Source organism: Schistocerca americana, chromosome 1 (genome assembly GCF_021461395.2).
Source record: "Schistocerca americana isolate TAMUIC-IGC-003095 chromosome 1, iqSchAmer2.1, whole genome shotgun sequence".
NCBI classification, from domain to species: domain Eukaryota; kingdom Metazoa; phylum Arthropoda; class Insecta; order Orthoptera; family Acrididae; genus Schistocerca; species Schistocerca americana.
In genome coordinates, this window is record NC_060119.1 from 663,700,132 (window position 1) to 663,723,468 (window position 23,337).

The 23,337-nt window shown below is 39.9% G+C and overlaps 1 protein-coding gene across 1 annotated transcript in view; it reads left to right on the top strand.

The window, feature by feature from the left end:
• Positions 1-23,337, top strand: part of LOC124544638 (ionotropic receptor 25a) — a 424,769-nt gene that overhangs the window by 139,706 nt on the left and 261,726 nt on the right. The window contains exons 7-8 of the mRNA XM_047123253.1: positions 1,681-1,838; positions 11,154-11,271. Coding sequence (XP_046979209.1) covers positions 1,681-1,838; positions 11,154-11,271 — 276 coding nt within the window. The remainder of the gene's footprint in view (positions 1-1,680; positions 1,839-11,153; positions 11,272-23,337) is intronic.

Sequence of the window (23,337 nt, forward strand, 5' to 3'; positions counted from 1 at the left end):
CTTCTCATCATGCCCTGAGATGAGGAATGTCCTAACCACCACCCTCCCCACCCCTTCCACAGTGGTATTCCACTGCCCACCCAACCTACAAAATAACCTCGTCCGTCCCTACAGAGCCCCCACTGCCAGTCCCTTGCCTCGTGTCTCATATCCCTTTAATAGACCTAGATGCAAGATCTGTTCCATATGTCATTCTACCACAATCACCTATCCCATCAAAGGCAAGGCTACTAGTAAAACTAGTCATGTGATCTACAAGCTAAGCTGCAACCACTGTGCTTCATTCTATGAGGTCATGACAACCAACAAGCTGTCTGTCGACATGAATGGCCACAGGCAAACAGTGGTCAAGAAACAGTTGGTCCACCCAGCTGCTGACCATGTTGTCCATCACAGTACTCTTGATTTTAATGACTGCTTCACAGCATCTGCCATCTGGAGCCTTCCACCAACACCAGCTTTTCTGAACTGCACAAATGGCAACTCTCCATCCAGTTTATACTATGTTCCCATAATCCTCCAGACCTCAATCTTTGTTAGTCATTGTCCTTCACCTACCCATCCCTTCCCTGTTCCCACTCCAAAGCCTTCTATTCCACAAGCCCACCAACAATCTTTTTTATTTCTCTTATTTTTCGGTCCCACCTCATCCTCCATCTAATCTTCTGACTGCACGTAGCTGCCCTGCTCTCTCAGTACCTTGTCCCTACATTCTCCCACAAACAGTACTTTACATGCACAGTTGTTCACAGTCAGGCCTTGGGAGCCAGAGAGCATGGGCATGTGAGCTGCATTTGCATGATTTTTTTTATATATATATATATATATATATATATATATATATATATATATATATATATATATATATATATATATATATATATATATATATATATCTGTGTGTGTGTGTGTGTGTTGTCTACTTCAGACTACTTCAGAAGAAGGCCTTGTGGAGAAAAGCTTATGTGTTTAGTAATCTTTTTGTTGTGCCTGTCTGTGACCTAACAGCTGGCCGCTGTGGTTGAGCGGTTGTAGGTGCTTCAGTCCGGAACCACACTGCTACTACGGTCGCAGGTTCGAATCCTGCCTCAGGCATGGCTGTGTGTGATGTTCTTAGGTTAGTTAGGTTTAAGTAGTTCTAAGTCTAGGGGACTGATGACCTCAGATGTTAAGTCCCATAGTGCTTAGAGCCATTTTGTGACTTAACATCTCCGCCATAGGGTGAGTAGTAATCTGTCCTTTTCATAATATTATTCCATCATGAATATTCCATTGTTAGATTTAAAGTATAATAGATTTAACTGGCATAAAACTGTGTAATGAACTGGCAGTGAGACACCTACCAATGAACTCCCTTGAGAGGTATCTACAAAATCTGTAACCAACAGCATTATGTATGGGGTAGAATAATTCTATAATAAGGTATTATCCAAAACCTAAAATTTAATTTTCAGTGTAAAATGCATGTGTAATGTGTAATTTTAATGTAAAATTTGTTGCACACATATCAAATCCTATACTGAATAGATAATCAGTGATTGATGAATAACTATGAACAAATAATAATGTTTATACTATCAGAGGACAAAACACATAACAATTTTCTGGGGATGTGCAGCCTGTGTATCCAATGACTGAAGCTATTTAAAATGTTAACTGACACTATTGTTAATGTTATAGGATGAAGGTAATCCATCTTGTCAAAAATGTGGTAAAGGAGCATCAGTTTTGCACGTCAAACCAAATGATCCTGAAGGAACTGTAATTGGGTCTGAAAATCCTAAGCTAACTTACCAGTTTTATTATGAGCTGTTTCGGAATACATTTCTTGCTATTGCGTAAGTCATTGAATTATTATGCTCCTACTCATTACAGAATGCAATAATTAATTTTTATTTGTTTACTTTTAGTCATCTTAGCAGATGTGTCAATGACAGAATGTTGAAGGATACATGGTAGTATTCACAAAACCTCTCCAAATAAAATGTAATAGAATAGTAAAATATAGAACTGTGAAATGTCACAATGAAAATCATAGTAATATTAACAATAGTAATAGTAATAATACATTTAAAATGTAAAAAAAGTAATTCAGTTCAAAAGTTTTAATAGTGAACACCACAGTTTTGTTTGTTAACTTGTTTTTATGAAATGTGTAAAATGTCCAAAAAACTCAGCTCAGAGTGTGCTATGGATGATGGATGAAATGCTGACTCTTCAACTAACCTTACACTGAAGAGTCAAAGAAACTGGTAACCTGCCTAATAACATGTAGGGTCCCCACTAGCATGCAAAAATGTTGCAGCATGATGTTGTATGGACTTGACTAATGCCTTGAGTAGTGGTAGGGCTGGAGGGAATTGACAACATGAATCATGCAGGGCCGTCCATAAAACCGTAAGAGTATGAAGGGGTTGAGATCTATTCTGAACACCACGTTGCAAGGCATCACAGATATGCTCAATAATGTTCATTTCTGTCGAGTGGTAAGAGGTTTCCACAATTAATTTCCTAGACATCAGCTTACTGGGATATCAATCTGCACTAGGCTCAGAGAACACCATAGAAGCTGGAGACTGAACAAGCCAGATTCTGCATAACCATCGAGTTCATAAACTCACTCACACATATGGCAAAACATGAAGTTAAACAATGGAAAATCCAGGAAAAAGATAGATGATGAGTTGTACACAAGCACAGGAAGAAGACTGTCGCTGACAGCCATAGACAGAGGTCATGTGTGTGTGAGCCGTGTTTGTGTGAATGTGTTTGTCTATATGTTGTCTATTTTGGAAGAAGGCTTTCTGGCCAAAAGAGTACATGTTTAGTAGTCTTTTTGTTGTGCCTTTCTGCGACTCAACATCTCTGTTATATAGTGAATAGCAATCTATTCTTTTTGTAATATTGTCTTTATTCCCATTATAGCCACTGTTGTTTGGCAATCATTTTTCTAACAATTCCAATTCACACTCATGCGCATGACTATTGCAGAGTTAGTAGGCAGTGATTCTTTCTTATGTCTGTTCCAAACCTTAAAAGCAATATTTGATGATATGTTTCCGGTAAGACCAGTGAAGAAACCTGTGGACAAATCACTAGGCAGGCAGAAAGTTATCAATGTGAAACAATGGTACACACCCGAGCTCAATAAATTGAAGTGTGTTGTAATAATGTGCAAGGACCAAATGAAATCAGCTTTAGACATTCCAGCTAAAGAATTACATCACCACAACTACCTAAAAGCCAAAAAAGCTTATAGGAAGGCAGTAGAGGGAGCAAAAAAGAAATATAATGATACATACTTTAAAGAGGCCCAAAATCCTTGTAAAGCTGCCTGGAATCTTGTAAATGAGAACAGAAAGAAGACTACCTCCTGCTTAAATTCATGTAGCCCTGATGACTTCAATGAATATTTTGTCAGAATAGTGGAAAAGCCAGTGAGTGAAATTCCACACTCTGACCTAGATCCGACTGCAAACATAAGAAATGCAGACAGTTGCAGTATTCAAAACTGGAAGGAAGTACACCCTGAACACATGATAAAAATTGTAAACTCCTACAAACACTCAGAAAGTGTAGACATCTATGGCATGTCCTGCACACTGCTAAAGAAAATTATTGCAGAATTAGCTCAGCAACTAGCCATAGCAATAAACAAATGTCTATCTTCTGGTGTCTTCCCAGACTTCCTTAAACTGGCTTGCACAGTACCAATATATAAGAAGGGGGATCCATGCGAGGTGTCCAGCTTCAGACCAATCTCAGTGGTACCAGTACTAGCCAAAGTTACTGAGTCTGTGATGCACTGCCAGGTACTGAATTACTTTGAGGAAAACAACTTCCAAAACACACAGCACGGATTCCGCAAAGGGAGATCAACAGTGATAGCCACACTGGACTTATTAAAAATGATTTGACAGAGTTTTGAAGAGAGAGAGAGTGTGGCACTGACACTCTGTGACCTCAGCAAAGCCTTTGACTGCATCTCACACACAACACTAATAGCCAAGTTAAGATGCTATGGTGTTGGAGGTGTTGTTCTATCAACACTCCAATCTTATTTGGAAAACCGAAAGCAGTGCACGGAACAACTTCTCTTGAACAAAAACTGGAACATGGAGTGCCCCAAGGATCAGTCTTAGGACCTCTCCTATTCCTCATATATGTCAATGATATGAGCTGTAATAGTCAAATGTTGCAGTTTGCAGATGACACTATCCTTATTGCCAAAGGACATACAGCCGCTGAAGCTCTTGGTGCATCAAATTTGATTTTTGGAGAAATAAAAGAATGGTTGATCATAAATAAAATGAAGATTAATGAAGAAAAAACCCAACATTTGATATGCAGTCCAACCAACATTGAAGAGCAAGAAAACATGGAGACTGTCAGACTACTGGGCTTCAAGATTGAGAGCAAACTCTCCATGAATGATCACACTGCATATGTATCCACCAAACTTTCTCGTGTGATATACCTTCTGAGGAAGCTGAAGAGGGTAATAACTGACCAGTTTCTCACAATAGTCTACCATACACTCTTCCACAGCCACATTAGCTACGGACTGTTGTTGTGGGGACACTTCTCAGGCTGCAAAGATGTGTTGCTATTACAAAAAATAGCCATCAGGATCAAATCCTCTAGCAAAAGACTGGACCACTGTAGCCAATTTTCACAAGGCTAGGCATAATGACTGCTTTTAGCCAGTATATGTTTTTCTGCCTCATTTATATAAAAGAAAATCAAAGGAATTTTAGCATAAGACAAGAAATACATAATCATGCCACTCACTGTAAGAGGAACATTGAAGTGCCAAGGTGTTGCCTATCAAGTACACAAGACAGCTTTCCAACAGTTGCCCTAAAAATGTACAATCAACTGCCTCCAGAAGTGAAATCCCTGCCACCCAAATTATTTCAGAAAAAAATTGCTCAGGACTTGAAACAACATGCACTATATTCCTTGGAAGAGTTTTTCAACAGTTGTTCTAGTGAATGGACAAAATAATAAATATTGTTGTGTTTTATATTTAATTTTGCCAAAATTTAATCTTCTTTTTATGTTCTCAGTTAACTGCACATTTAATTTTGTGTTTTACTTTAAGTACATATTTTGCCAAAACAAAACTTTGTGTGTGTGGTCTACATGGTTATGTAAACATTTTGCTTTATGGTATTTTCATTTGCTGCTATGAAGTTTTACTTTCCTGCTTAGTTATATTTCATTTTCTCTGTGTTCTATGTGTTTTGTGCACTGCATAAATATTTTCTTTTATGTGTAATATAAATTTTGTATATGGAGAATGGCATTGTAATTCTGTCAGAGACAGCAAAGGACTTGGAAGAGCAGTTGAACAGAATTGACAGTGTCTTAAAAGGAGGATATAAGGTGAACATCAACAAAAGCAAAATGAGGATAATGGAATGTGGTCAAATTAAGTTGGGTGATGCTGAGGGAATTAGATTAGGAAATGAGACACTTAAAGTACTAAAAGGATTTTTGCTGTTTGGGAAGTAAAATAACTGATGATGGTCGAAGTAGAGAGGATATAAAATGTAGACTGGCAATGGCAAGGAAAGCGTTTCTGAAGAAGAGAAATTTGTTTACATCGAGTATATATTTACGTGTCAGGAAGTCGTTTCTGAAAGCATTTGTATGGAGTGTGGCCATGTATGGAAGTGAAACATGGACGATAAATAGTTTGGACAAGAAGAAAATAGAAGCTTTCGAAATGTGGTGCTACAGAAGAATGCTGAAGATTAGATGGGTAGATCACATAACTAATGAGGAGGTATTGAATAGGATTGGCGAGAAGAGGAGTTTGTGGCACAACTTGACAAGAAGAAGGGACCAGTTGGTAGGATATGTTCTGAGGCATCAAGGGATCACAAATTTAGCATTGGAGGGCAGCGAGGAGGGTAAAAATCGTAGAGGGCGACCAAGAGATGAATACACGAAACAGATTCAGAAGGATGTAGGTTGCAGTAAGTAATGGGAGATGAAGAAGCTTGCACAGGATAGAGTAGCATGGAGAGCTGCATCAAACCAGTCTCAGGACTGAAGACCACAACAACATATGGTGTTGTGTAAAAGTTAGTTGATAAACATTGTATTTGTGATGCAGTCTGTCCAGCCATGGCTGGTAAATGACGAAGATATAGTAATAAAGTAATATCATTTTTGTTGTAGTTACTGTCAAACAGGACTGTCACCAGTGAAAACTGTGAACATTTAGTTCAAACTTTGTACATGAAAATAACCATTTCTTATTTCTCATAGGTGATTGTTATCTTTAACGACTTATAACTCACTTAATCACTGTGCAATGTCCTTCATAACTTATTATCACAATATTTTCATCCATTTACTAGCTATTATTCTATCTCTCACATGTCTGGTGCTTTACTCAATGTCAACATTAATCTCTCATTTCATATTTACTATCATTTCACTCGACACCACTTCTTAAATTCTGACCAATTATTTTTTTCTGAACGCCTTCACTCAACTCATTTGAGTCACTCAGTTCCATGAATAACACGTTTGCTTGACCATGCATTTTTCAGCATTACAGAGTCCTTTTAACTATAATATTCTGCAGAACCACAAAGCTATTGTCCAGCCTCATTGATGTTCATCTGTTGTAGAATCTGAGAACATCTTTGGAGCTCCAAACTTATGAGGTATCTCCAGTATGGATTCTGAAAATGATGATTACGAAAGGCATGGATCAAGGAAGTCAGGTGGTTGGCATTTCGTGACTTCTGAAAAATGTTTGCCACGGTATCGTGCCAATGCTTATTAACAAAAGCACAGTCATATGAGGTTTTTAATTAAACTTGTGACCAGATTGAGGATTTTTGGGCAGGGAGGATGCAGTATGTGTTATTAGATAGAGAGTCATTGACATAAGCCTCTGCCACTCACCATGAGGTGGCTTACAAAGTATGGATGTGGATGTAGATGTAGAAGTAGTAGTAAGTATTAATAGTAACCGCAGATTTTAGCTGAGGATGCAGCTATCTATAACAAAGAACTATCTCAAAAAAACTTCAGATTTTGATAAGATTTCAAAGTGGTGCAAATACTGTCAACTTGTTTCAAATTTTCAATTATGTAAAACTGTGCACTTCTCAATCCACAAAACTTAGCATGCTCTAACTACAATATCAATGATTCACAACTGGAATCTGTGAACCTGAGCAAATATCTGTTTGTAACATTTTGTAGGGATATGATATGCTACGATCACATATGTTCATCCATAGAGGTGGAAAGTGGAGGACTTTGGTTCATTGGAAAGCTGCTGGGAAAATTGAGTTTGTCAACGAAGGAGGCAGTTCATATACAATTTATGCATCTCTCTTTAGATTATTGATCAGGTGTGTGAGAACCACGTCAAACAGAAATAGTAGGGAATCTGAACCTAAACATGGAAGGATGGCATGAACGATGACATGTTTGTTTGATTTGAAAGAGATCTTCAGAGAAATAATGAAAGACACAAATTGACAGGTGCCTGATGATAGACATGAATTATTCCATTAAAGCCTACTTACATAGTTTCAAAATCCAATGTTAACTGAAGACTAGTGGTATTCTTCAGCCTCCCACAGATCACTTGCATAGAGAGAGTGAATGGAAGATTATACCAGCCATAGCATGCATAGAGGCATTTAAGTAGTTATTCTTACTACAAGTCATACACAGTTGGAATGAGAAGGAACTCTAAAATGTTATATCATTCTAGGAACCTTCTGCAATGCATTTCACAGTGGTTAGCAGAGGTCTGGTGTAGCTGTAGACATACAATACCCAACAACTGTCTTCCAGTTTACCAAAAAACTTGCCTTCAGTAGATATGATATCCTTACAACACTTGATGTCTAAGTGTGGAATTGTTTCAGCATATTATTCCGTATGGTATTAATGAATTGAAATATGGAAAGAAAGCTAAGTTTTAGATGCTTTCATCACCAAAATCAATGGTTTCATAAAGAACATAAACATTTGGGAAGGTCAGTGATTTGGGATTTGCAACTCAGTTTCTTATCATATTCACACCCAGATTTTTTGAGCTATCAGTTTTACATACTACCATACAGAAATTGTCGATGGATGTATTTTCTAGTATCACACTTTGGTAGGGGGTCTACTCTGTGAAAAAAATGGACAAACTGTGTTCACCTAAGAGGGGCTAATTCACAAACTAAAAGCATTCTTCATCTAGAAAAAACAGCCTTTGTCTTTCAACTTTGACATCTAAGAAGGATTCTATTTTCGTTCCTTGCTTGTGTAAAATTCAGTAAAATCATACTCCTCTGAAAGTATTTAGCAAATATTGCTCCGTATTCTTGCAATAGAATTTTAATTTTAATTTCCACACCTTAATGAAGATAGCTTTGTTTACTTTTTAAATCTTTTAAAGAAAATTATTTAATTTGACATTTGTCACTAAAGCTCAATAAATGAATCTCCCATGTGCCTACAAAGTGTAGGCTATATGATCCAAAGAGTGTATTTCTCAGCTGCAGTTATTACAGGTCAAAGAATTACATTCCACAGAGTTTTTCTTTTTCATTTTTATTACAGGTGCCAGTTTCAAAGTATGGGTTCAGAGTCTTTAATACTTGATTCTACAGTATATACAGTTAATTAAAGGATGCCAAAGAATTCTGACACTAACAGTACTTTCAAATTAATACCTCAAAGCTGTAAAACAATTGATATTTTGACTGTACTGCTAATCATGTTTAATCGTATTGTTAGTGGTGTACATAGCTTTGTTTTAGTTGTTGTAGTTGGCAGTGAGAATACAGATGTGATGCAGTTCTCCACTCCACACTAATCTATCACAGGCAAGTTTTTTTTCCATTTTTGTGACTGTTGTCACAAGAAAATAAAAGAAAAAAATTTATCTTTACAAGTTAGTTTGCTGCCCCATACAAACAAAACTTATTTAGCACTCTCGGGATCTCATTTCATAATCTAAATCCCTCAGAATAATGTGTTAGTATTTATTTTTGTCAGCAGTCATCTGATAACATTTTTTCCATCACAACTTTAGTGATTATTTTGAAGCCGTATCACAGTAACATAATGTAAAACTTGCTGCTTGTACAAGATATAGATTGAATAACATTGTGGACCCACGGCGCATGCAAGAGGGGGGGGACTGGGGTATGCTATAACCTGCCTCACTCTTATCTCGTACTGCCTCCCTTTGACATCCTTTGATCCTTAAAACTCCAATATGGTTTCTGTAACACTTCTAGGTAACTTTTTGCTTCGTGTATGTTATTCCTTCTAACTTTGAAATTCCAAATAGTGTATTCCAATCCACTTTGCCTTTCTTTAACAAGACAGAGTGTAGGGTCAGTGTTCCTTTATATGTTTATTTCTCCAGAATCAAATCTGATATTCCCAAAGGTCAGCTTCTAAGAGTTATTCCATCCTGGATTCAGCTGCCAGAGGCTGTATCCATGTGTGTGAGAGTTTTCTTTGCATTTGCATCTTTTTCTCTGTCTCTCTCTCTCTCTGTCTCTCTCTCTCTCTCTCTCTCTCTCTCTCTCTCTCTCTCTCTCTCTCTCTCTCTCTCTGTGTGTGTGTGTGTGTGTGTGTGTGTGTGTGTGTTATGTTGTGACAGTCTTTTTGTTGTGCTATCTGTGACTCAGCATCTTTGCTATATGGTGAGTGCCAACTTCCGTTTTCATAATATTGTGACATTCTATCATGGGTTTTCCATTGTTTCATTTATTTTATTCTTCTGTAGATAATTAATGTTAGCATTTTACAATCAGGCCTTATTAAACTGATGGTTCGCTCTAATACACATACTTAGCATCTTCTGTCTTGGCATTATTGCATTCTTCTTGAAGTCCAATGGTATTTTGCCTGTTTCATATATCCTAATTGTTACACATAAAACTTTTCCCATGACTGATTGTCCCAAAGATCTTAATAATTATGAAGGAATGTTGTTTATTTCAGGTACCACATTTCAACTTTGGTCTATCTATGGTTTGTCAAATTCTTATTGCAGTATCTCATAACCTAGCTAATCTTCATCTACTTTACCTTCTTCTTCAAAATATTCTCATAAACTTTATATAACTCTAATCTTCATACAGCAGCTTCTCTTTTTTCCAAAGATTTGGAATTATGCTATACTTCATATCAGTCTGATAACATACTTAATATCAGTATATACTGCTGCTGCTGCTGCTGGTCTGTGTTTCACCTCTGGCCTCTCTTACTCTGACATTTTGCACTTTTTGTCAATCTAATTTTCTGTTTCATTTGCTCCATTTTTACCCCTTTCATCAATGAAATTTAATATTTTGAAAGTTATCAAAGAACTTCTGCTCCTTCTAGTCTTTTTGTCAAGTTTTTCCAATGATGCCACACTACTTCATCTTCCAAAGTAATCCTTTATTTTTCTCAATTATAGTCCTTTTCCCTATTTTAGCTGAACCATGTCTAATATTCTGTTCCAAACTATCAATATTCTGTGCTTGTTTCAACTTATCCAGGTCCCATCTCTTTATTTTCCTTCCTTTCTCTGATTTCTTAAGCTTTAGTCTGCATTTTGAACCAATAAATTATGGTCAGAATTCACATCTGTTCCTTTCGAAGTTTTACTATTTGAAGCCTGATTTCTAAATCTCTGTTCTGTATCTTACTGTATACTCTATATGAAGCATTTTTTGTATCTACAGGATTCTTCAGTGTATACAACATTGTTTCATGATTCTTAAACCAAGTGTTTGGATTTATTTAAATTATGTTCTTTGTAAAATTTTACACCACTTTGCTCTTGTTCCTAAACCAATGTTCTCCAACCATTTTTACTTCTTGTCCTTTTCCACTTCTGAATTGCACAATTAATTCTCTGTCTTTCCTCATGTACTGGATCTCATCATACCCTTTTTCATTCTCATCTGTCTATGGAGTTAATCAGCATGTGTTCTTGTACATTTGTGGAAGGTCATGGCTACGATAATTTATTCACTATGCTGCCCATCATAGTTTTCCCACATTCCTGTTTTATTATTCATTAGTAAACCTACTCCTGCATTACCCCTATTTCATTTTGTGTATCATAAAATTTCTGAAATGTATTTTCTTAAAATATAAATATTCTAATTTGACAGACAAATGATGGGTGAAGGAAGCTGGCCAGATATGGAGTACATTCCCTGTGAAGAATATGAAGAAAATAAAAATATTCCTCCTGTGAGAAAGCTGAATCTTTTGGACACTTTACAGCAGGTAGTACCAGTTTCTGTAATTGAATTATTTGATGTATCCACAAACTAATTACCTGTATCCTCAGTGTTTGTTATATTATGATATTAACCAACCATCAACTATCTCCACATATGATGCCAGAACTCATTACAATTTTAGAGTGACTGTATGAGTTTATGGGAAATGGGAATACGGATAACTGTATATGCAACAAACTACTCCCATAAGTGTCTATACATACATATATTTCAGCACAAAGAAAGCTACACGTGTACACTGTACGAGGTACAAAGGCTGACTGGAACATTAACATGGCAGCTCGTCAGAGCAGTTAGAGTTCAAAGATCATGCTTTACATGGTCGATGTGACCTATCAACGCCATACGGCCCCTGCCTCCGCGCCCTCCCCCCCCCCCCCTCCCCCCCTCCCCGCTCCACAGTATGGAGTACGGCCTGTGAGGCCTGAGGGGAGGTCGTGTGGGCATCGGTGTTGGAGTGAGTAGTGCAAGGTGGCAGGTGGACGACTGGAAGATCCATCTCAGTCAGGGTGGCGTGCGAAGGCATGGTGATGAGCTGCAGTTCCATATTGTAATCAGACAGCCAGCGGTGGCGGACACTGTGTCAGTCGGCCCGGGAGTAGAGGTGTGGGGAGGGGTGCAGCATGCAAGTGTGCCCGCCCCTAATGCAGATGAAGCCATCCGAGGAGATGAATGCATGAACTCTTGATGGATCGCACTCTCGGGGGAGGGACAGGCTATGCACTATCTTGACATCTAGTTCCTCATTGAGTGTCGAGTCTGCAGTGTCTGAAGGAGCATGAGCACATGGTCATCGAAAGTGACAGTCGACACATCGTCAATGCGGTTAGGTGGTGCATTGCAGCGCAAGTTGGAAGTTGGAGAGCAAGTCTCTGCAGTAGATGAACCGTCATCAAAACCTACACATGGGGTTGATGACGACACACTTGGGAAATCCGTGAACTGCGGTGACGAATCATCAGAAGGAGAAGACCCTACCATGGGATGAGCTAACTCATTATCGGGCTCGGCAATGGAAAATTCGACCAGATGGTCCGACTGGATGGCAGGAGTGGCATTGGATTCCACGAAAGCAGGCTTCAGCCTATGTAGCAAAACAGTCTGCGGGCAATCTTTAACCATAATGTCAAACGTCATCTCACCCCTCCGAGTGCTTCAAAGGGGCCGAGGTATGGTGGTTTCAGGGGTTGTCTAACAGAGTGTAATGTGGGAGCATGTGTTGAGTGCGGTTGACACGTAAGTGTCCAGTGAAGAATGACTGACAGGCAAGTGTAGCCATGTGTGTCTAAAGTGGGTGTGCATTCTACTAACAAAGTCTGGGGAGGTGGGGAAATCCTCGGGTGCTTGAGGCAGGATAAGTTCCCCAGGTAGAACCAGGTTCTCACCAAAAATGAATTTGATGATAGTTCCCTGTAAGTCAGGTTTAAAGGTTGAATGGAGACCGAGTAATACCCAAGGAAGCACGGTCTGAGGCAGTCATAGCACTTGAGTGCTGTTGTAAGGGTGCAATGCCATCGTTCCACTAAACTGTTGCTTTGCAGGTTGTAGGCTGTTGTATGAATTTTTTTAATACTACAAAAGTTACATAGAATAGTGAAAAGTGCAGACTCGAACAGTCGACCCTGGTCAGTGGTGATGGTGGACGGGCAACCAAAGTTAGCTATCCATGATGAGATGAATCCCTTGGCCACGGTTTCTGCTGTGATGTTGGGTAAAGAAACAGCTTCCACCCAACAAGACATGTGGTTGATTGTGGAGAGGATATATCTGTACCCTCTGACAGTGGCAGAGGGCTAATAAGGTCAATATGTATGTGATGAAAACGTCCTTGCAGAATGTCAAACTTGCCAAGGGGGGGGAGAGGTGTGGCGTCTGATTTTGTTGTGTTGTCAGGAAATGCAGTTGCTTGCCCAGGCTTGACAGTCCTGCTTAACATTTTTCCAAATAAAATGCTCAGTGATGAGTTGTGTGGTGGTGCGGACACCAGGGTGGGCGAGGTTATGCAAGACATCAAAGACTTGTGGGCGCAATGTGGGAGGGAGCAACAGCCGAAGACTGCCAGAAGAAGAGTCGCACCACACTTCATCCAAAACGCCAGGGAACTTGGCTTTGGTAAATACAAGCGATGCCTGAGGATCTGTGAGGAGAGCTTGAGATTCCTCGGCAGAGGCCTGGAGAGAGGCGAAGTCAGATAAATCAATGATGCGTGGGACAGTATTGGTCCACAAAAAGAAATCAGCGGGGATGTTTTCTGTGCCTTTGATGTAGCGTACGTCCCTAATAAGTTGAGAGAGCAGATCGAAGTGGCGGAAACGCCGAGGGGGAGGGTCCTCAGGAGGATTGCAGAAGGCATCCATCAGTAGTTTGTGGTCAGTAAGGATGAAGAAAGAACAGCCCTCAATGTCAGGGCCAAAGTGTTTGATGGATTCATAGATCACCAGAAGTTCTCTATCAAAAGCGGAATATTTCTTCTGTGCTGTAGACAGTTTTTTAGAGAAGAAATGAAGGGGTGAGACCATGTTGCCTTTGTGTTGCTGTAATACTGCCCTGACTGCGATGTTGCCGGCATCCGTAGTGATGAATAACTCGGCGACAGATTGGGCAATGACGAGCATAAGTGCCTGAGCATGGTATCTGAGTGTTAGAAGGTTGGTATGGCACTGAACCTTGGACTATGTTCGGGAAGAGTTTGTAATGGGACAAGAAATCCATACCGAGAAATGGTTCGTCAATGTCGGCAGTGTAAAAAGTCCACAGGAAATGTAGAGAAGGGGATAGATCCACCATAACCTTAACAGAGCCGACAGTTTGTAATATTGATTCGTTGACAGTGCATAGGAGCAACTTCATCAGTGAAAAAACAGGAGAAGTCAGTGATGTGGGTATGATGAACATCTCAGCACCTGTGTCGACTAGGAAAACTAACTGCGACGAAATGTTGGTCACAAATAATCAACCGCTCAGCCAAGAGGACGAGTGGACAGAGTGCAATGTTCGAGGATGTCTGTGAAGTTCCCCACAGGACTCGGTGTCTTTTAGATCCTGTAGTCAGCGTTTGGGTGCTGGCAAGGTAAGCAGCACTTCTTGGCCTCATCCCTGAAAATCTTGTAGTACCAACAGTATGGATGAGTCGGATGTGGTGGTGGAGGTGATTGTGACAGTGGAGGAGGTTTGTCCTCGTTGATCTGTTCTGAAATGTAAACTGGGACATATGGTGCGTGAGTGATTCTTGAGTGCTCAGAAAGAGGAGAGAGCAAACGAGTACTGCCCAGTGGAGTAGTTGGTGTGGAGGCAGAACAAGCCCTGACTCTGCCCGCAGACGGCTGATAAACAGGTGGCGTAGTGCCAGCCAGTGGTGTGACGGAGTGCGGTCTCCAGGTATTCCTCATACAGGATCTTGATTATTAATTCCTGTGGTGAGCAGGCAAGTCGGTCCAGTGTTGTCTTCTTGGTGAACTCGTATTTTGGCGGCTGTGGTGGCGAAAGGAGGAGGTCACAAATTAATCTGAGTGGTCATGGAGGTGCGTGACGAGACACAGAAATTTAGTGTTGTCATCAGTCACCTCATGTAACTTGAAAAGATGCTCCACATGCGGGAACCATGAGACAGTGTTATCCTTGTATAAAGGAGGTAGCTTCAGCAGACGGCTGGGAGGGGGGGGGGGGGACGAGAGTGGCTTCAGCGTATCTTGAAAGGCATGCTGTCCCATGGTAGGATAGGCTGTCCTGTAACCTGGCACTACTGGTGTGGGTGTATTTCTAGCAAACACATCCCGAACAATGGCGGGTTGCAATGTCCCTGATGAGTCACAGAAGCACGACGCAGCAGGCACGGTTGGTACTATGGGAACAAATGGGTGAGTGGTGTGTGAGGCTGGACTGTAAGTTAAAGGCACAGTACTTAAATTGTCCACCTCAGAAATGACGCAGAAGGCTGGGGCGGCAGACGCAGACAGTACTGCAGAAGGAGCAAGCAGCTGTATGGTTGGAATTGGGGCATTCCATGTGTGAGGGGGGGGGGGGGGGGGTTGGTACTTGGTGTGGCAACAGCGGGAGTCTTCTGTGCACCCTGTGTGGTAGGACCATAAATCGCTTCTGAATCCTGCTGGCAATCACATTGTTGTGGTACAACGTTCCTGGATGGCAAAGCGCCATCGGGGGTGCTCGAACCCATGTGGTTGAGAAACTGGGCGACAGATCTGGTGGTTGAGCCTGGCGAACGTGGTGTATAAAAATTTCCATTATTAAATTGTGAGGAAGGCAAAACTGACATTGCTTGATAGCAGTTGACTGCGTGTACTTTTTGCACGAATGGTGGCATTGCATACGGCACTACTGTAACCAACGTTGTGGTACATAGAGGATCAGAGCACATGTGCAAATTTGGGTACCTTAGAACACTACACAAGCAATCGATCATTACACTATTCTGGAAATCGTCCACTTCACCTTTCACTTGTTGGCATGCACAGTCCAGCAACATGAAACCTAAGTCCATTGTCTGAGGTAATGGTGTCACACTTGGCCATTGTAGAGCTGCAGAGTTTGAGGTTAACTTCATAGGAGATCATGAATCACCGTCTGTTAGTGGTGAAACAACCATTGGCAGGGGATTGGAGTGGCCTGGTAGTTGTAGCTGAGCCTAGAAATCCTCATATAAAAGGTTGGGTGAGGAAGCCATGGCATCGAACGTAAAACTGTTGATTTCACACAGCCAGCACAGAAGTCGCGGAAGATGTAGAAACTTTGGGGTCACCAATATGGGAAACGGGAATACGAATAACTGTATACGCAACATACTGTTCCCATGAATGTCTATACATACATATATTTCAGAACAAAGAAAGATACACGTTTACACTGTACAAGGTACAAAGGCTGACTGGAACATTAACATGGTAGCTCGTCAGAGCAGTTAGAGTTCAAAGATCATGCTTTATGTGGTCGATGTGACCTATTGACACCACAAGTTTTTCATATATATGATACACGTCCATGACAAATAACTATATAGTATTACTTCATCACAGTTAACATACCATTATTAATTGCCAACAGGTATACTTTTCTTGCAAATGGTAAGTGGTTCCAAACACCTATAGCGATCTATGATGGAGCCACATTCAAAGTCCTTAAGACAATTTAATGGTACCTATTTTGGTCCAGCATTCTTCTACATATAAATGAACAGAAAATATCTAATATATTAAAATAGTGAGCCACATGTAATTTGAGCCATTGGCACCCACAAAAATTCTTCTGTGTGTAACATTGTGGAGCAGGAAAAAAATTTGACAGTTTTTGAAGCCAATTGTTTCACACGTACTAAAATAGAGGAAAGAGTTGGTGGAAATGTTGGATCTAATCAGGGAAGTCACCCAAGAATCTAACTCTGTGTCAAGGGAGACATCACAGTTTTTGTCCTATCCTGATACAGCATCTGGGTGCCTTTCTTAATCAATTCCTGACTAGTTTCAATTAATTTAAGCGTTTGGGGTTCTTTTCATAGATGAAGAAGTATCTGCTCATGCAACATTGTGCTTTTGTCACTATCTGTCCATTATGCTTCCAGTTTAAAATGTATAAATCTTTTGGATGTATTAATGTCATAAACAGTGCATCATTTAGCCCTTTTTTGCGTTCTACATACCGTGTTGTTTTGATAGTTATGTAAACTTAGTCTGTTTATATAATCCTACAGAAAGAACAACTTGATAAAAACAGAAAAGAACCACCTATCTACATGAGAGTAGTATGATTATAGACACTTACAACTCTTGCCAGTGCTAAGATGAAGACTGGAACAATGTACAAAGCAGATGCTCTTGGAAATCATCGATAAGGCACACAAAGCGGAAGCAGTGGCTCCCTCTGTTATGGATGGTAGTCAGTGAAGCTCTGTCTTGAAGGAAGGCAATAGTTCCTCCAGTAGCTACGACTGGTGTAAATCAAGAGGATTGTTATATCAGACGCAATGTTGGGACCGATAAGGCATATGGAGTGAAAGCAGTGGCTCCCACTGTTATGGATGGTAGACAGTAAAGGTCTATCTTGGAGGAAGGTAACAGTTCATCCAGTAGTTATGACTGGTGTAAATCAAGAGGATTGTTATATCACATGCGATGGTGGGACCGATAAGGCATATGGAGTGGAAGCAGTGATTCCCACTGTTATCGATGGTAGACAGTAAAGGTCTATCCTGGAGGATGGTGACAGTTCCTCCAGTAGTTATGACTGGTGTAAATCAAGAGGATTGTTATATCAGACGCATTGTTGCCCAAAGGCATAGCAGAAGGTGAACTTAGCAGGAGCAGTAATATGACGTGGAAATCAGTGGGGACCCATTCCTCCCCAGCACATGTAATTATAAGTTGATAATGTTGTGATGGATTCATCCTAAGTAAAATATTCTGAAGGTAAAATGGTTCACCAATCAGATCACAGGTGGACATTACTCATCAGGACCCACAGACAAAAAGAGAATGCTGATTTACTGTGGTAACAAGGAATTCTGGAAAAGTAAGGTAACGTCATACACAGTGGCACCGACAATTAACAGTATTGGGAGGGGGGGGGGGGGGGGGGGGGGCGCACTGGTGGTCTCGCCCTGGGAAATTTTCTAAATTTTAGATGAAAAATAGTGAGTTTTAAAGTTTTTTTAAGCATTTTAGAGTCATATGATCAACATTAGAACCCCAAAAACTGGACTCTTGATAACTCGACACTTCGGGAAACTCGACAAGCCTGACACATTTTTTTGGCTTTGAAAAAAGAAACAAAGCATAAACATACGTGGTATTTTCGTAGAAAGCTAATTTAATTTACAGTAATAACCATGCTCATAGACTATTACAGAGCTGTTAATATATAGCTCTGAAAAGACTGAAATTATAGTAAGACTGAAAATATTTAAATAAATCCTAAACTGACATTAAAAGAATAAAACATAAAATATTGCTGTCGCACAATAATAGCACTTTCATTAATAAGCGAAATAGCTAATTTAAGCTTAGATAAAATTAGAAGGTCAGAATTGGCCATAATCATGATGATTTATTAACAGCAAAATCAATTTTTGATCACATAATGATCATCTTCAGTGCTTTAGCGTACAAATTAAAGCTTGTAGGCACTGGTGTCTAGTTATAAGCAGTAACAGAAGCTATGAAACGATTACAATCACATTGTTCCAAATGTAGCAATGTGGGAGCCCTTAAGTGCTGTGGAAATAGGTAGTTGTGCACTGTAATGGCACACAGTATGTGACTCAGGATTAATTTCAGATCCTGAATGCACTAGGAAAGTGTCTCCAGTGCACCTATCCATTACAAAAAGTCTGTGTGATCCTGTCATTGTGGGAAGGTCAGAAAAAGCTGACAGTATTGTCAAAACATGTGGAAGAAAATGTCAGAACAAAAAAAGCTTACAAGTGTGTGACTTGCAAGTGCTTTAACTGATCTTGATGAGTATGTGCACCTACTGACACTCATCCAGGAAGTTTGGTTACACACATCATTTGGTGCAATGCCAAGCTACTTTTCCAAAACGTTTATGAAACCAGCACCACCTGCATACTCAGCTGTCATTAGAAGGTGGGCAAATAGCATCATCATGTTGCTGCAGCCAAGCATTAAGGCGGGCAAGTTCAGTGATGAGACAACTCACTGATGGCTCCGGCACCAGAGTACGCGTTTGCGGAGAGGCAGTGCCCCTTGAAACAAGTGAGGCTGCAGTGCTTGTTCGGGGCTGCCCATCATAATCTCATACTTCACTTAACACAAATTTGGATCTGCATAACTAATCACCACAAAGTCTACTTTTTTTGCTTGTTCATCAGTGGGAAGGTCAGAGAAAGCTGACAGTATTGTCAAAACATGTGGAAGCTAATGTCGGAACCAAAAAAGCTTTGGTGACTGTCCAGCTAGCAGGCCTTGTTCCACCAATGCGCATGGTGAGCAGAGCACTTGTGAGGAGAAAGTACAAGTTATTGCATCACTTTCCATAACTTTTTGTAAGCATGATTTCAGAAAATATTCCAAGATAGCATCCTGAAGAACAGCAAAAGATTCTTTGCCAAACACACCTGCCAGCTGTTCACTAACTGTAAGGTCCAGTTGCAAAACCACAATAGTAAATTTCTCCACGTCAGAATCAACACCATGGAAGTGAAAATTGGTGATGATTTGCCTTAACCATAATTGTGCATTGGTTGGCCAGAAAGGTGGAATTTTTATATTCCTTATTCCCATGCGAATACTATTGTCGATGGCTGGAGCTGACAGTGGAGTTGATCTCTGTTGTGAGGTATGAGGCTCTTCTTTAACAGGGATGATGGACTTCACAGTGGTGAGCATTAAGTATCAGTATGCACATAGAAATTAAACTGTTTGGCTCAGGGGCACAACTTGTGGATACTTGATGTATACTATTCATATGACGTACAGGTGCAACAATATAGAAACTGAAGCACTTGTGTTACTCACTAAATACACTGATTTAGAAAACACCATACAAGGGCTATTTGCACAATAGAGCATCCATACTCCAATATTCAAAGAATATAAAACAGAAGAGATAATACACTTTATGCAATAGCCTTCCTTTTGGTGGTCAGTCGCATTGTCGTTGTCACCACAGTCTTAAAAGAAGTGTTCAGCAGCTCAGTAAATGCAATAGGAAAGGTACTAGATATTGAAAAAGGCAGGAAAGGGACAGACATGGGTGACAGATGAGATACAGGAATTAGTAAGTAATGATAAACATGTAAAAATGTTGAAAGTGAACTGCAAGAATATATAGGGTGTTCCTTGCAACTGAAGACATTGAAATATCTTAAAGACTATATATCAGATCAAAGAAGTGATCATTCCAATTTGTTTGTCTTGGAGGGGAACATCCAGCAATACCATACTTGACATGCCATCCCATCCTGTGTGAGGGTATTTGAAATCTTTTGCAGATTACAATTCTACTGCAAAATCTTCATACATTTTGTCTGAAGTATTTTCCTTGTTTCCCCCACAGATGGTACAGTAATTGGAGAAACAGAAATGGGTACACAGTCATAATTTATGATATAATACTCAATGGCCCTTGAATATCCAATGGCCAATGGGACCCCATCTCCGTGCTGCAAGGGTAGGACAGACCAGTATTTCATAACTTCTAATTGGAAACCCTATGTGCAATGTTGTATACACCCAACACATCAAACAGGGGACTACTTGACACGCCACCAAGCCCATGTAGTGAACTGCTATGTATCATGACAGGCAGTACACTGTGACCGGAGCTTATGTGTCATGCAGGTGTAGAACAAATACCTTCTCTAAACATTACAACACTTGTGCAGTGTTTATTGCCTGCACACCTATGTATCATATGGAGAACATACATGCAAGGGGGTGATGAATGTTGCAACCACAGAAGAAAAAAATTGACAATTTAGGGGGAAAATAAGTTGAAGATATGAACTGAAGTTTGTGAGAGCCCTGGCAATAGTGACAATTTAGGGGAAAAATAAGTTTAAGATAGGAAGTTTGTGTTGGGAGGGCATTCAACTTGGGTAGTTCATGCAGCAATGTTGACGATAGTACTATAGTGGTTTAATGGTCAGCATCTGTGCCTAGTAAGCAAGAACCCCTTGGTTTGAGTCCTGGCTGTGGCACATATTTAAATTCATTCTTCAGCTTCCTTCATTATCAAAGAGATGGATGAGGCTTAAATGTCTTGGGGAAAATTTCATTATGAGATCTATAAGTATTTGCTGTGGTTCTGGTAAAAACAGAAATGGATAGATATGAAAATTACTGCAAAATCACTCTAGTGTCAAAAACTCACAGGAGTACTATAAAATAAATGGAAGGTAAAATTGAAATTAGGTTAGGAGAAAAGAAGTTTTGTTTTAGAAGAAGCAAGAGGAGTGAAGAATCAGTCTTAATATGGTGGCTGAAAAGGCATGTGTTGTTACACATAGAATGTGCAAACTAAAATGGGTGTGGCTCAGTGTGTGACTAACGTCTGTACATGGGCTGTGCAATGAGTGGCAGTGAGGTGGTCAGTCACTGTCCCACATTTTCATGGCCACCAGCAGAGGTTGTACAATATACATAAATGTACCGTTGTCTGAGAGACATCTGTAATATTAATATATGTTCATATCAGGGGAACCATACATGTTATGCAGGTGCATGATACACAGTTTTATAGAAAGCAACACACAAAACTTTTGATACCATGTACCTATCGGTCTGCAGTAAAATAACTGTGATTCATTGGGATGATGTACAAGATAATGGACAAATCTTTTAAAATAATTGACAATTTAACCAAAGAAGATACAGCCATGATCAAGGTTTCAAATTAATGAGCTCAGTAATATGCAACAGATGATTTATCCACCTTTGTCAGTAGCAACACATTTCACCAGTGAAAAGCAGTTCAGCACAAATGTGAGGATAGGGAAATAATATTTTACAAGAATAATGTAAAATTTCAACCAAAACTGTATTTATTTATTTACATATTTTCATTTTCTTTTCATTTGACCAACACAGTAATGGCTTTTGTACATGTTCAACTTAATAACATGATAGAAATTATATGGCTACGAAGTCTTTAGCGACGTAATTCTTGAATAAAAATCTCTCGGTGTACATGCCACGTCAATTCAGGATAAAACTCCAAGCTTTTGACCACTACTTCCATGGTCGTCGTCAGGGCTAAAACTAACTGTCGTAAATTAGCGAGGCTCCCACTTTTGTATGCAAAGGACAGCTTCTGATTGGCTAGAATATGTCGTAGCAACAGCGATATGGCACGTAGTGAAGTGGTGCCCTCTACTTCCATAGATGTAGTTTCTATCCCACGTTGCTTGCAGTGCCATCCTTTGAATCAGGAGGTAAAGTGCAGGAAGTTTTCCTCTGTGATTTTTCTTTATCCAGTGCACTCTTTCAGGTGTTGCTAAGTGCATAGCCATTGTCTCTGCTGAAGTTATTATCTCTAAGTCTAATTTTGACTGCTCCCCGAATCACAGAGTCCCAGTAATTTGATGCGTGGGTTATTACTCCCGTTTCTTCAAATAAAATCTTATGCTTGTTAAGCAGGCTTTGCTCAGCCACCTCTGATTTTTGCAAATACCTGTATTTCAGGTGGCACTGGTGCTCGATGCAATGGTCGCCAATGGTTCTTACAGATTGGCCCACATAATTTTTGCCGCATTCGCAAGGAATGCTATAAATTCCCGGCACCCTTAAGCTGAGACTATCTTTGACTGGTCTCAACATTTCCTTAATTTTCCTAGGTGGTCAGAAAACTGGTTTTATTCCTTGCCTCTTTAGGACTCTGCCTATCTTTCTTGTTGTAGCACCACAAAATGGAAGCCACGCTATGTGTTGCTCCTCTTCTTGTTTATGGACGGCATCGTGTCTTACTTTCTTGGACAATACTGATTTAATTTCTCTGGCAGAATAACCATTACTCTTGAAAACAGTCATCAAATGGTTTATCTTGGGACCGAGGTGGTCCTTGTCGGAAATAGTCTTGGCTCTGTGTAGTAAAGTATTCAGCATAGCTCTCTTCTGAGACGGATGATGGAAGCTGTGGCAATGCAGATATAAGTCTGTATGTGTTGGCTTCCTGTACACAGAATGGCCCAGTCGTCCATCCGGTTCTCGCTCCACCAACACATCTAAAAAAGGTAACTTCCCTTCCTTCTCTACCTCCCTTGTAAATTTTATGTTTGGATGTACACCATTCAAATGTTTGACGAACTGCTGCAGTGTGTCACTGCTATGTGGCCAGATTAAAAAAGTCTCGTTGACGTATCTATAGAAGCATGATGGGCAGAGGTGAGCACTGCTCAACGCTCGTTCTTCAAAATCCTCCATGAAAAATTCGCTATTTCTGGTGATAGTAGCGAACTCATGGCTGTTCCATCCATCATTTCATAATAATTTCCACTGTATAAAAGTAATTGGTCATCGAGGTATGCCAGAACAAATTCAAAATTTCTGAGGAATAATGAGCAGCCAACAGTTGTAATGTGTCA